Source organism: Notamacropus eugenii, chromosome 6 (assembly GCF_028372415.1).
Source record: "Notamacropus eugenii isolate mMacEug1 chromosome 6, mMacEug1.pri_v2, whole genome shotgun sequence".
NCBI classification, from domain to species: domain Eukaryota; kingdom Metazoa; phylum Chordata; class Mammalia; order Diprotodontia; family Macropodidae; genus Notamacropus; species Notamacropus eugenii.
In genome coordinates this window covers 378,467,191-378,481,382 of record NC_092877.1, presented here as the reverse complement: position 1 = coordinate 378,481,382, position 14,192 = coordinate 378,467,191, and the positions used below count along the sequence as shown (strand labels likewise).

Genomic DNA, 14,192 nt, shown 5'->3' with positions numbered 1-14,192 from the left:
CAAAGTATTTTTTTCATGAGAGTAGCGGGCACAGATGACAAGCTGTGTTTGCAGTGAGATGGTGTTTATTTCTAACTACATGTGCACACATTAGCTTGTAGCCAAGGTCTGTCTAGCAAATACATATCTGTACATCTCAATCCAATTTGTGAAAAAAGGTAGGGCTCTCAACAATAAATTAAACGTTTTGCTTGTAATGATCTCCCCTTGTTAGGACACTGGTAACAGAACATGAAACTTTGGGCTTTGGCTTCCCTAAGAGGTATGGAAAGGTGTCCAGCGAGTGTCTCTGAGAGCTGGGCCCCTCCCAGGGCTGCCCTGTCCCGCCCCTGTCACTTAGGCCTTCTTGGAATAGTGATCAGGTTCCCTCCCTCCACCTGGGAAGGGGCCTTGCCTTTGAAACCACTTCCAAGCCATTCAAGCTCTGCCAAAGGGCTCCCAGGTGCATGAGTGAAATGGCATCCACCATGGGCATACACTTGGCCCCAGGGGTTGGGTGATATAATTTGGCCAGACCCATATCAAGCTAGCACCTGTCTGTCCAAAAATGTCCAACACTGTGTCCTTCCCTTAATCCTCACCCCAAACCTAGGAGGGAGGCAGCAGGTATGATTCACCCCGTTTCACAGACAAGGAAACAAATCAAGGATGCCTTCAAAGGCTGCTTCCAAGTCGAGCCTGGTCCATCCGACATCCTTTCCCCACCTCAACATACAGTAAAGCTCCTCTAGCCCTACCAAGTGATCTCTTGGGGGATTTTCCAGCCCGGGTGCAGATGGAAAGGGATACTGTCCCTAGCATGGGTCAGAGTCCCCTGCACATGTGCCTGAGGTGCCCAGGCCTGTCACACTCAGGGAATGGGAACAGCAAACAGCTGGAAGGAACCTCTGAGGCCAAAGGCCCCCAAGCTTGCCTTTCCAAAACACCCCGAGCATTGTTTTCCAATCCCTTTGCACACCCAGACTCCCCATGAGCAAGTCTGGGGAAAATACCTTGGCCCTGCAAATCTAGAATCGTGTCCCACAATGAGGAGAGATGGAGTCAGAGTCTGAGTTTGAGATGCTGTCCAGGTGACCTTGGACAAGTCGTCTCCCCAGGCCCCAGCTCTCTTCCATCCTCTCATCCCAGTTCCATCTCCCATGACACGTCTCTTCCAGCACGTAGCCCTTTCCCTTTTCCCTTTATTAAAAATCTCCAGCTGCAGCCTCCCTGGGTGCATCCCGTCAATTACTGTGGACATCTTTGTCATCACTGGCCATCACCAGGCTGGTTCTCCCGGGAGAATTGGTTGCCCTCTTGATCACTTCCATCCACCTGGGAGAGAGATGGTGAGAGCCCTAGTGACTGGACAGTGTCTTCTTGAGTCAGAGAAAGAGAGAAGCAACAGCACATGTTGCCACTGACAGTTCCTTTCCAGACCCTCACGAGCATCCAGTACCAGGAAGTCCATCTCTAAAAAGCTGTTTCGGGCCAGTGGACTAGCCCTGAACTGCAGCCCTCACGCACAGACATGGTCCCTCAGGGACATGGCATCAATGTCTCTAAGGGGCTACTGAACACCTCCCAAGGCTCCCTGGCTATACTCCCCTGGAAAGGAGACAAAATAAGAAACCCCAGAGCCCTGGCCCGGCAGGAGGGGAGTTACCTCTCAAACGTGTATTTGCTCTCAGCCCTGAAGAAATAGATGTGAGATTTGAACTGAAGCTTGAAGACAAAATCCTTGTGAAAGCCATCAGCCTCTTCAGGGATGCTGACCGTGTAGCCCAGCAGGGGAAGACTGGCCAGTGGGTAATCATCCTGGAAAACAACCCCCAGGCTCACTAATATTCCATCAAACTGCCCTTGGTGCCCCGCTACAGGTCTCTCAGCCATTCCAAAACACAAGCTAGTGCTCTAGGAACCAAAGGGGCTTGTTCTGGCTTGCTGCCTGACCTCCTCCCCCATGCCCATCCTCTGTCACCAGCATCCCAACTGTCCACACCACTCAGATCCCTCTGCCAGCCCTTTGTGAGCAGTCAGGGCCACATGTTAACTGAGTGTGGGATCCGGAGTGGGGGGAGGGCTGCTCCTGGATGAGCTCGACTAGACCCCTCCCCCATGTCCCCCAGTGCTAGGCTGTGCACACTCTGTACCTGGTGAGTTTTGTAGAAAAACAGGCAGAAATTGGTGAACACCACCCAGAGCTTCTGCCAGCCACTGCTGTTCTTGAATTTCCTCAGTAGGTATCCTGAGAGCTGGTTCTAGGAGGGTACAAGCACAGAGTGAAGGCCTGGGCAGTCAGCCGGCCCCTCCCCCCACCACAGGCCCCCCCCCCCAGACACCAATAGGCCTCTACCTAGGTTCTGTCCTCCTTGCCTTAGCACCATCGTAAATACTGAGAATCTGAGGTGCCAGCTCCCAGGTATGTAAGTCTAAAAGCCCAACACTCAGCAACTGCGGCTGGGTAGACTCATCAGCACAAACAACAGATTAGGCTCGGGAGAGCTGAATTCCAATCTGGAATTTCGCACTTCCTCACTGGGCCCCAGGATGGCAGCCAGCCCCTTGAGGGCCATTGGGTCAGATTCATGAACACCCACCATGGAGACAAGAAAAAAGGCCACAAAAGACAGAAGACACAAGAAGACAGACACCAGGGGAAAGTGTGGAAGGTTCTGAAGGAGAAAGGAGGGGGGAAGCCAAGCCAGCCCACCCCCTAGCCAAAAACCGACGCCAGTAACTTGGAGCCTCGGCTGGGATGGTGGAGGGAAGACTGCCAGTCCTGCCCATGGCCTTAAAAGCACCGAGGTGCCTGGGAGAGAGGCGGAGGTCTATCTACAGTCACCGGAGCTTTTACCTGAATCATGCACAGGTAATCTGTGAGGGAGAGGCTGTGATTCCGGTACCAGCACACATGGGTGATTGTATTGGCCTTGGGGCTCTGGCTCAGCAAAGAGCGAGGAGGGAGCTCTGGAGAAACAGCAGGAGAGCAGAGAAGTGAGCGAGGACGGACGAGAGAGGACGGCCCAGGCTCGGCCAGAGCCCATGAAACAGGACAGCCCAACAGCGTGCAAATCCCCTGTGAGCAGCACACAGGAAAGCGACAGCGTGACACTGACGTGTTAGGAGGAGAGAGACCACAGGGAGAGTGAGGGGGCTGGCTCGGCCTGGGCACCAGCTGACTTCCTACATCAGGGCTTCCTCTCCAAGAATCCCCAAAGTGCCTGAGACCTTCTGGAAGGTCTGTCTGACCCCCCAGAATGTGGTGGTGGGCATCCCACTGATCTCATCGCTCAGGAGCTGAGTCACTGATGAAGAAGGTCTGGGGGAGACAATCCCTTGTAGGATTTTCTGCCCTCATGGGCAGAAAAGAGGTCTGGAAGACAGGGCCAATTCCAAAGGCTCCAGGGCAATCAGGCAGTAAGGATGCTTTGCCCAAAATGACTAACTGAACGATCTCTTGTTTTCCCACAACTTTACAGAATTTCAGAAGGCAAAGTCAATTTAATTTAGCCCACACCCCTCATTTGCCAGCTATCCTCACTAACGAGGATACTTAGCTCTGGCTCAAGAAATAAAATATAACTGGCCCCATCTGTCTGTCCACCTTGCATTCCCTTCAAAAGCTCCCAGGGTCATGAGGAGACAGCAGACTCAAGGGGATGCTTCCCTCAGCAGGTCAGTCCCCACCACACAGGGGCCCTCTGCACCCCAGCTCAGCAGGTCTCACTCAAAATCTCTAAAGAGAGGGGCTCCTCTGTGCACCCACATCAAAGAACAAGTGATCTGTCTCCAAGCAGTATGGACACCACAAGTGGCCGTGCCAGGAGGGTCTGGCTATCCACTGAAGGAGAACCCGGTGGGGCACACCTGGCATGGAGAAGGAGCCTGGCCTCTGCAGACAGAGGCCTCCATAGGCTTCCACTGACTCCCCTCTTAAATGAAGGGGCCAGGTGATGTGGCCTTCAAGGCCCTTTGCATGATTCCAGGTGCAGTGCAAGGCACAGAGGGAAGGGGGCGGAGAAGCTCTGGGCCCAGAAGTTACTGGGGCAGTAGGCTCTGGAAGGCAGCAGCCCCTGAGACCTCAGGCAATCATGCCTGACTGGGTTAGTGGCAGTGGTGACCATGAAGAGGAGCCAAGACAGCTCCACCCCCTGCCCCAGCCTAGAGCCTCTCCCCTCCCAGTGTGTGTGTGCGCGTGTGTGTGCACCAAGCAGACCTGTCATCTAGACACACAGGTCATCATGTGGCCTATGCTCCTCCAGCATTCCCTCTAGGCCAGATTCTGGGTCAGGGAAAACAAAGAGAGCGGCCCCCTACTCTCAGGCTGTACACAAATGAGATGAGAAAATGAGAAATGAATGGAAAGTCCCAGAGCACGGGGACTGGCAGGCTCCCAAGGAGCCAAGTGAAATAGGCAGACAGTGAGGAAGAGGTGAGGTGTGAGCCCCAGCGGGTACCTCAACGGCCACACTGTGGTCAGTCATGGAGACGCTGGTGTTGCGGTACCAGCACACGTGCATGGTGGTATTGGCCCGATGGTGATTCTGCCTGTCCAGGGAGCTATGGGAGGAGTGAGCATCCTCTTCTGATTCCTGCTCTAGAGAGACCTCGCCAGAGGGTCCTGAGGGACGAGAAGGGAGCAGCAGCTAAGCCAGATGGGAGGGAAGCAAGGGCTTCTCCTTGAAGGAATCAAACCAAACACACTCCCCAGAGCATTTACAGAACTCCAGGACCCTGGACCTGCACATGCTGGCGGTGCTGGCCAGCTCTAATGGGAGGGAGTGCTCTCACATGCATCAGTGCATGTGTGCCCCCATGGGAGCCCATGCATGCAGGAAGCTTCCACAGAGTGGAGGTGGCTTGAGGAAGAGCCTTCTACCAGACTATCAGGAACAAAGAAGTGCTCAGCTCCTGCAAACCCACCAGGAAGACAAACATCAAGGCCGGCTGGCCCAGACGCATGAGGACCCCAAAGTGGGGCAAGAGAGACCTTGCCTGCCCCCCGCCCCTGCCTCTGGAGCTCGGCTCTTGAAACAAAAAGTGACAGCACTTACGGATAGAGCTGCCACTCCCACAACTGTCCAGAAGCATGAAGGGCTTGTCCCCAGACTTGGCCACCTCAATGGCGAGGCTTAAATCATCCATCCATTTGCCCATTTCTAGGCGAGTGCTACAAGAAAAGAGAGGGGATGGCTCACAAGATCACCAGAACCCACCACAAACATAGGAGAGAGCAGCAGTGGGATGGGGGTCTTGCCTAGGGCATTCCTCACTTGCACCCCGTCCCCATCTCCCACATAGCTGCCTCACCACCTTGGCTGGGGCCCCACCCACCCACTCGGCAGCACCCACTTGGCAGCACCCGGGGAGAGAGGCTTGGGCTGGTGAGCAGCTCCCTGTCTGGTACAGAGAGAGGGACAGTGACTCTTGCCCTGATCTCAGTGGAGTAAGTTGGGGTCTCCCCACTCCAGGTAACCTCTCAGGCTTCTGGGAGGGGAAGAGAAGGGAGAAGATGGCAGTAAGCATTTATACAGCACCTACTACGTGCCAGGCACTATGTTAAGCATCTGATAGTTATTATTTCATATTATGCCATTTGATTATTACCCCCTTTCATAGCAGAGCTTCAGGGACTTGCCCAGGGTTACCAAGCTAGTCAGTGTCAGGAGCCACGTCTGGACTCCATGCCCTGGAGCACCGTGGCACCCCCAGGGGCTTCTGTGAGTTAGTGAGCCCCATCACTAGGGTTCAGCCCCTAGCTTATGGCCCCCGGAGCCGGCACAGGGGACCCTGGTTAAGGTCCTCCACATTGGCTCCCCTCAGCCTCAGCGCTCCTCTTTGTGCCATCCCTACCCCACCCAGGTCTGAATCCTGCTGGGTGCTGCATAGCCACAGCGTACCTGGCGGCAACAACAATAGTCTTTGGGATAGAATAAATGGTGAAGCAGTGGGGCACGGACCACTCGTTGTCGCTCTCTTCCACCTGTGGGCACAAGCATGAGTTGAGGGAAGCTAGGCCCTAATATCCACTTCTTGTGCCTCCCCACAAGACCCCAGGGCCTGCTACTTCAGGTCACAAGCACTGCTCGGGCCGAGTCTACTCTGGGTCTAGGAGGCAAAGCTACAGGTCAAGCACTCTGATGGCCACTAGTGGCCAAGGCTTCCTTCTTACTCACCGGTGGGTCCAGCACTATTAACTGTAAAGTAAGCACAGGGGACAAGAGTCATCATGGCCTGGACTTGGCCCCTCCGGGAACTACCAATGGCTGTGGCCCCCAGCCCTCCCGGCTGGGCCCTACTCACCAGCATGCCGTGCAGAGGCAGCTGACCGTGGATTTTGAAATGGTTGGTCCCCGTCACTCCTTTGCTCGTGTACAGCAACATGTCTGAGAACTGAAAGACAGGAAAAGGTACCAAGGGTCAAGGACAATCACTCCCCAGCCATGACATGGATGAGACATATGGCTACTCTCGAGGCTGTCCTGGGCAGGACCCCTGTGTGCTCAAAGTGAGGCAGATACTGAGGGTGGTGGTGGGGAGGCTGAGAGGGCTGGTTCTGGAAGCCCCAGTCTAGTTTAAAGAGCTCATGTGATGTCCACAAGATCTTAAGGTTAACTATGTGACACTGGTGACAGGAGATTCTGTCTCCAGGAGAGAGCAGGGCGTGTGTGCACAAGATGGTGAGAGAGGCCCCCTCAGACACACTAGACAATCATCATCATCACTCCTTTCTGCAGAATCTAGGGAGCCAAAGAGAAGGGAGACTCCAGGTGGGCTTGTGGAAGACCCAGTCAGAGCATGGAGCGTGGCCCCGGGTAGTCAGCCCGTGGACTGTCACTGTCATGAACGAGGAACACAAAGAGAGCGGCACAAGAATCCCACTGAGCTATTGGCTCACTTCATGAGGATCCCCCAAGGGCCCTCTCGGTCCTGAAGTCCAGAGGGGACCACTTACCAGAAAGAACATTCTTTGCTGGAAGCCCTTCCTGGTAAGCTTGTACAGACAGCCTTCTCGGATAAATTCCTGAGACACAAGAAGAGACAGTTTGGTCCAGCACTGAGGGAAGCCCCTGGCTGTCATTCCAACTGAGGACGGATATGCACGGATGCCCAAAGGTAGTGCACCCCTGTCCCTCAATGCTAAGGCAGCTCCTGGAGGCCTGGGACTGTGAGGCTTCTCCTCAGCATGATCCCAGGAATGAGCAAATGCCTTGGGTGTGTATCCTTCTTTGTTAAATATGATACCTCTTCTCAAAGTGGGCAGCCTGCTACCCTCACAGTTTCTGCTGGCTCTGCCACTGAATCCCCACAAGGCCTTCCCTCCCGGCTTCCTCAGGAGCAACCCTGCATCTCTCCAGGCGGGCTGACTAGACAGGCCATCTGGGGAACAGTACAGGGAGGACGATCTACTCAGATTGGGCCAAGTCTTCCATGTTCTTCTTGTAGGCAGATGGAGAAATGAGAGCTGGCAGAGGAAATGAGCAGCGGGATATTTGGAACTGGCTCAATGTCCAGACCTAAAGCACCGTCGTCAGGGGCCTAGAGATAGATCTCTGTGCCGACTCACATTTTCACCAGGGCTTTGAAGGGAGGCCCAGATGGCAAGTTATTGAATTTTCAGGTGACATAGAGGAGGTAGAAATCATGAACATCCTGGATTGACAAAGTCAGGCTATAAAAGATCACGACAAGCCACAAGGTCAGGCCAAATCTAGCAAGAAGACATTCTACAGATAAAAGTAAAGGCTTCTACCTCTCTGGGTTTGAAAAAGAATTAGCTTTAGGAATGTCTGAGATGAGGAATTCACCTGAAAAAGATCTAGGGGTTTTAACGGACCAAAAGTTCAACAAGCAACAAGTCTGCCTTGGTCAGACTTCTAGAGTATTGCACTCAGCCCTTGGTCTCATGTTTTAGAAAAGACAGTGAAAAACCAGAAAGTGCAGAGGAGGACCACCAGGATGGTGACCAGCCTGGAGCTCAAGTCACATGAGGATCAGATGAAGAAACAAGGCTATTGAGCTTGAAGAAGCATAGTTATGTTCCATTATTTAAAGGATCATGGAAGAAGAAGATGTCTACTTGGCCCAGGGGGCCAAAGGAAGTAGTCAGAAGGGTTTCTAAAAGGCCCATTTAGGCCAGAAGTCAATGACATCTGCTTGTACCCAACTGTCCCCAAATGGAATGAGTTGCCTTGGGGAGAAGCCAGGGGACCCTTCTGTTGGGGTTGTTGTGAAGGAGTTCAGGGATGGGTTGGACTGGGTAAGACTTGCACCAGGTCCCTTCCAAACTGAAATGGCACCTACAAAACAGGATCCTAGGTCAAAGTGCCTCCTGGGGGGCACAGCCTGGCCTCCTCCTGTGGGTGTTCAAGCAGGAGGGAGCACTGGAGTTGCTGAAACACCAGGGGCTTCCTCCCCATTGACCTTTGACCTCCATCATTGTCACACAAACCCCACTGCTCTGCCCCGACTGCATCTCACCTCTGAACAGGTCCTGAGTCCGGCTTTGGTGTTTATGTGTCAGCTGGGCTAATGAAGGGGAAGGCTACCAACGCGCTACAGTAAGTGACATGCTGAGGACAGATTTACCTTGGAATTCAGGCACGGATGTTTTGTTTGGGCTCATATGAAAACCATTGTACTGTCTTGAGCACCTATCAAACTGAAGACCAATCCAAGAATGCGCTGACTTGGAAAGCAACATTTTCCATGGATAAATCCAGATGCTAATAACCAATAAAGTTGCTTAGATGTGAAAACTCATCTATGCTGAAACTCACCCAGCTCAGAAGGAAATGTGGAAGTTCAGAGAGACGCTCTCAGATCACAAGGGTTTGGAGTTTTCTGAATGAATGATTTGATTCGACTGAATATGGAGAGCACTGAAGTGATGCTCATTTCTCAAGGGCAATGGTGGGGCCTTAGAATAATTCAGAAACGCAAACAATGGAAAATCACACTTGTGTTTTCCAACCAAATCCATTTCCTGAGCAGAGTGGCCTTTCTTCACAGTGCTCTGCCGAGGCCCAAGCCCAACACACAAGACATTTCATATGGGAGGCAGGCTGTGTATGCATAGGCATGCACGTACACACAGACACACACAGACACATAGACACACAGACACACACACACACACACACCCAGCCCTGTGACCTCCTCTCACAGAGCTATGAGGTCACTGACAGCATCTGCAGCCCAAGGCCCTCCTTCCACAACATGCTGCATTCCAGGTTTAGGAATCAGTGACAGCCCTAATGGGACTCTTTGAGTATAAGGAATTCACACACCTCCCTGGCAGTAGGGTAACACCCCTACATATGTGTGTGCATCTACATCAACACACTTCAACAGAGATGGGAACTCAACACACATAAATGGGAAAAGTCCCTGGGGAACCCTTACAACTCTTTGGTTCTAAAACTGAACAGTTTCACCCATTATAAAAGGAGAGTTTAGTCAGAAAAGGCACTTGCCCTGCCTGGGATGACAAGATTGTCGATGCCAACCAAGTCATGCTGAAGCTCTGTGAGTTTCTGAAAATTCTCCAAGCGGAGGAGGCTGCTGTGCAGCTGTGATGTCATCTCTGAGACCTCATGGAGCGCCCCTGGAATGGAAAGAGAGGGACAGTTACTGTGTTGTGCACCTGAGTTTGTCCCAGTCACTGCCCCCTGGCTGGGCAGAGAAAGAGCCCTTGGGCAACACTTTATCTCCCCAAGTCTCTGTGCCCTTGGGGCACTCTAACCAAAAGGACTCTTCCTATTTCAAAGACCAATTCCTAGTGGCGGCAGCTCAAGGCAACTGTCATTTTCGTGTTCTCAAATTTTTGTTCTGTCCCAGGCCCCTTCTGGAGTCAGTCTAGTGAAGTCTTAAGAGACCCTTTGAAAAACTTTTTAAATGCAAAAAACAAAGTACGTGAGATTACAAAGAAAATCTTGAAATATAATTATAAAAATATTTTTTGAAAACAAGTCATGGACCCCAGGCTAAGAAGCTCTGCTACAGAAAGGAACAATTAAAGTTCAAACTAGTACCTTGGGTCAAAAGACCTTTATAAAAATGAAAACATTTGGCAAGATAAAATCCTTCCCCCGACGTAGTGAGGCGCTGGGCTTAATGAGGTGGAGGTGGCAGCTGATGTTGTAGAACAGGACGTGCCAGAGTTCATGCTCTCCTCCCCCACATTCACCACCATACCTTTACCCAAATGATTCCCCATCTCTGAAAGGCACTGTATCCTCTGCTTCACGAAAGGAGCTCTCCTCCTTGTCCCCCACAGCCCTCCCAGAGTCCTCCCTGAGGACAGAGCCAGCAGGGTACCAACACTGCGGTAACCGACTGGGTCTGTGGAGCGTGGATCAAGACAAGGGAGATGTGCACCGAAGGTGTGAGTCGGCTTGCCTGGGACCACCCGCAGTACTTGGAAAGGTGGGAAGAAGGGAATGTTGTTGAATTTGGTTATTGAATGGAATGCAGTTCATTGATGTTCTGGACGGTATTTCTCTTTTCTGTTGCTTCCTTCTGGCTATCACCGATGATCTCCACAAACGGTGATGATTATTTGTGTTTGTTTATAGTCCTGCTCCTGATCTGGGATGATTTAGGTGAATCTGTTGTTGATAATGATTCCCTGGGGGTTTTGTGAAGTATCTGATGATCTTATCCATAAACAGAGATGTTCTGGCCTCTTTTTTTTTTTTTTTTTTACCCATATTTATTCTCTTAGTTTCTTTCCTTGTCTTACTGATACAGCTATCTATAGAACTATGCAGGCTAATACTGGTGACAGCGAAAAGTTTTGCTTTGTTTCTGTTCTGAAGGGGCAAGGTTATAAGGCTGCTTAGGAGAATTCTAGACCTTTGCATTCAGATACATTTTTTTCATATTATTGAACCAGGTATCACCATGTCTTTTAATGCTTTCTACTTAAATAGATGTTAAATATTATCAAAGGTTTTTTTCTCTATCTGGTGATATAATTATGTTAATCATTTCTGCAACTTTGAATCATCACTGCATTCCTGAAACAAATAAAACTTGACCATAACAAATGATTATTTTTAGATAAATTAATGCACTCAATCTGTCACTACTTTACTGTTTTCACAGCAACAGTCATTAAAGGGATTGGTCTATGGCTCTCCTTTTCTACCTTATCCTTCCTTGACCTGGGGACCGGCACCGTGCTTGTCTCATAGGAAGAACTGGATAAAAGACTTTCTTTTGTCATCTTTTGACAATCTTCTGTGACAGGAATTATTTACTCTTTCAATGTTTGACACGATTCATTTGCAAACCCAGATGCTCCTGGAGTTGCTGTGGCTGCTGTCTTTTTTAAAAACCAGTCAGTCCTAGAATGGCTTGATCTACAGTATTTATTTGTTGTCCTGACAGCTTGGGCACAGCTTGTATCATTACAGAAACCCCTCTTTCTCCTTCATATCCCCAGTTTTGCTAGCATACAGTCTGAACTGCTGCACAGAATTCCGACTGTCTTCCTTATTTAATCACCATTCACTGGGATATGTACACCACGTATTTTGGCATTTGATTATATACTGTATTTTCTTGTGCTGTTGCCTAATTTAATATGTTCATAGTATAACTGAGATTTACATTTGGAAGAGGCCTTATGGAACATCTTGTTTCATGTGCTTAAGATTTTGTTTTCTAATAAGAATGTGAATCCTTGAGGCAGGGACTGTGGCATAGATTGTTTTTGGCTCCTCAGTGGACCCTTGGTGGTGTTTAATACACACTTTGTGAAGTCCTCTAATGGATTCATGACTTCATCTCCATGAGTGCTCCCCCTCTCCTGATGCACAAAGCTTTCCTTTTCCAGTGCCTGGGAGGCCTGGGGGGAAGCCCACAGGAATACACCAGGACCACTGTGACCAGCTTTAGTGTGACCCATTCATCCCAGCAGGTGGCATGTCTGGAGCTCCCAGGGTTACTATCAGGTAACAGTTCTGAAACTCCCCAGGGATTTTAATCAGCACCAACCTAGTCAGATTCTCAGAGGGAGTTCATCAACTTTCCCTTTCCCTGGCCACAAGCCTGGCCTAACCCAAGGCACAGTGGGCTTCAGGCAGCCCACGTGGCCCATAGGTCTGTGCAGAGAGAAGATCTATGCCTTGTGAAGATGATTATCCTGAGTAGGGGATGCCTTCCTGAGCAAACACAAGGGAAGCTTGCTAAAAATAAAAGAAAATATGTTCGGAGTAAATGAGGCATTTCACATCTCCTAAAACATGCCAATTATTTCCCTGGCAGGCTGGTGTTTTTACATCTGGCCGACACTGAACATCATTGCATTTTAAACGAAGATAAACTGAATGGGACTCCTGTCCTGCCCCTTGCCCCATGGCAGGGATCTTGCACCTGGGATCTCTTTAGACACAGATGCCAATTCACTCTTCAAATTTCACAACTAATACTGTGGAGCCAGTTCCTGAGGTAAAATGGAAGCGACATTCTGGTCTGCTACCACAGACCATCGTGTGACTGCCCAGCAGGGATGCAGGGGAGAGGTTTCCTGGAACTTCTCCACTAAGCAGAATGGGTTCACAGGAATGGAGTTCAACCTACCCAATGAGGAGTGGCCCTCTGGCCTCTCACACAGGGGAGCCCCCATCACTGGAAAAATGAGAGTGGATCCCACCCTGCCCAGACGGGAATCAATCCCAAGGCACAGCTTGCCCTGCTCCCAGCTCCCCCAATGAGTCTGTCTGAGCTCCCCTAAGACTTACTCCTGCAATCTGGATAGTCCAGGTGGCCTGGCAGGTAGTGTTTGCATAACCGCCCTAGGACCAGCCTGTAGTAAATCAGTCTCTGAATGGGCTTGAGAAGGAAAGTGTTGAGAGGCAAATAGCACACTTTCTGAAGTTCAAATTCCTTATACACCATCTCCAGTTTCTTGAGGCATCTGGCAGCCTTTTCCAGTTCCGTAAGAACCTGGTCATGTTTTTGAAGATAGCTGGTAAACTCCTGTGGAATCACAAAGGGAAAGGATCAGGATCCTTCCAGCAGGCCTATCCATGCATTGAGAAGGGCAGGACACTCTGATGGCACTGATTCATTAGCAGGAAAAACAATAAAGCAAGAGAATGCTGGCCAAATAAAACAGTGCACAGCATATGGGCCACTTCCTTTGGGAGGTGGATAGAGAGGATCAGACTGTAGGAAAGGCAGGAAAAGATTGGCACCATTCCTCCACTTTTCACAGTACAAATAAAACCTGTATGCTTCTTCATCCTCAAGGTGATCCCCTAAGGTGTATGTTCTGCAAAGATGCATGTCTAGAACTGAGCAGCCCCACAAAAAGGGCAGCCTCTCCGTGGGATGGAAGCTGGAGGACTGAGGATGGTCTGCTGAAAAGGACAGGGTGGAGCTGGGTGGGGGAACAGGTCAGTGCCAGCAAAGTTCTGCAAGGTGCTAATCCTACTGACACTACCTGCAAATTGAATCAAGTTGCCAATACTTAGCAAAAGGAGAAAAAAAATGGACTTTTTTTTTTTTTTTGGGTCAAATAAGCAAGGTTTATTGTAACACAGGGCTGGGTTCTGAGTGAATCTGCCAAAAATGGACTTCTTTGAAAAAGCCACCAGGAGCAGGCAGAGCTAAAGGAGTAGAACCTTGCCAAGCTCCAGCATCATTCACCTTCCAGGGTGGTCCCAAGCCTCTCTAGGCCCAAGTTCCCTGCTACTGTGCAAGGTGGGGTGCATGCAGCCCCCCATAAGTTGCTCACTTTAATCCAGCCTCCAAAAAGCCCCTTGGAAGGAGACTTCCATGCATGCAGGTATGAGGAGTATGCTGGAGTCAATCCTTCCCCTCGATCACACTTCAGAACGCACCCCATCACTAAGAGATGGAGGAGAGAACATGGTGAGCGGTCAATACCTTCAGACTCTGCATGTTCTTAAGCATGACGTCGCCAATGCGCTGGAGATCGCCTTTCTCGTGGGCACCAGAGGTTGTTTCCCTAAGTGGCACAGAGAAATGATGTCAGAGCAGCCCCCAGAAACAGAACACGAGTGGAGTGGGCAGGTGAGCGAAGCGGAGCAGCCATGATGGAAACAAACGGGACTGGGCCAGACTCACAAACATCGAGCTCCCCCTTTCCCTTCTCTCTCTAGACATGTACATGGAATCTCTATGTAAAGGTAAGAACACTCTGTGTCTCTACATGTACATGACTCAATAAACATCAA

The 14,192-nt window shown here is 50.5% G+C and overlaps 1 protein-coding gene across 7 annotated transcripts in view; it reads right to left on the bottom strand.

Moving 5' to 3' along the window:
* Window positions 1-47: 47 nt before the first annotated feature.
* Window positions 48-14,192, bottom strand: part of FARP2 (FERM, ARH/RhoGEF and pleckstrin domain protein 2) — a 101,496-nt gene continuing 87,351 nt past the window's right edge. For 3 of the 7 annotated variants that reach the window (XM_072618757.1, XM_072618756.1, XM_072618758.1), the window contains 11 exons: window positions 13,882-13,963; window positions 12,732-12,969; window positions 9,459-9,589; window positions 6,938-7,006; window positions 6,286-6,375; window positions 5,883-5,965; window positions 5,037-5,152; window positions 4,440-4,603; window positions 2,133-2,240; window positions 1,646-1,797; window positions 48-1,314 (listed from right to left, as the gene is read on the bottom strand). In XM_072618757.1, coding sequence (XP_072474858.1) covers window positions 1,224-1,314; window positions 1,646-1,797; window positions 2,133-2,240; window positions 4,440-4,603; window positions 5,037-5,152; window positions 5,883-5,965; window positions 6,286-6,375; window positions 6,938-7,006; window positions 9,459-9,589; window positions 12,732-12,969; window positions 13,882-13,963 — 1,324 coding nt within the window. In that variant the 3' untranslated portion in view covers window positions 48-1,223. Of the gene's footprint in view, window positions 1,315-1,645; window positions 1,798-2,132; window positions 2,241-2,836; window positions 2,950-4,439; window positions 4,604-5,036; window positions 5,153-5,882; window positions 5,966-6,285; window positions 6,376-6,937; window positions 7,007-9,458; window positions 9,590-12,731; window positions 12,970-13,881; window positions 13,964-14,192 lie in introns of all 7 variants that reach the window. The other 4 variants (XM_072618760.1, XM_072618761.1, XR_011969171.1 and 1 more) reach the window with 3 other exon arrangements.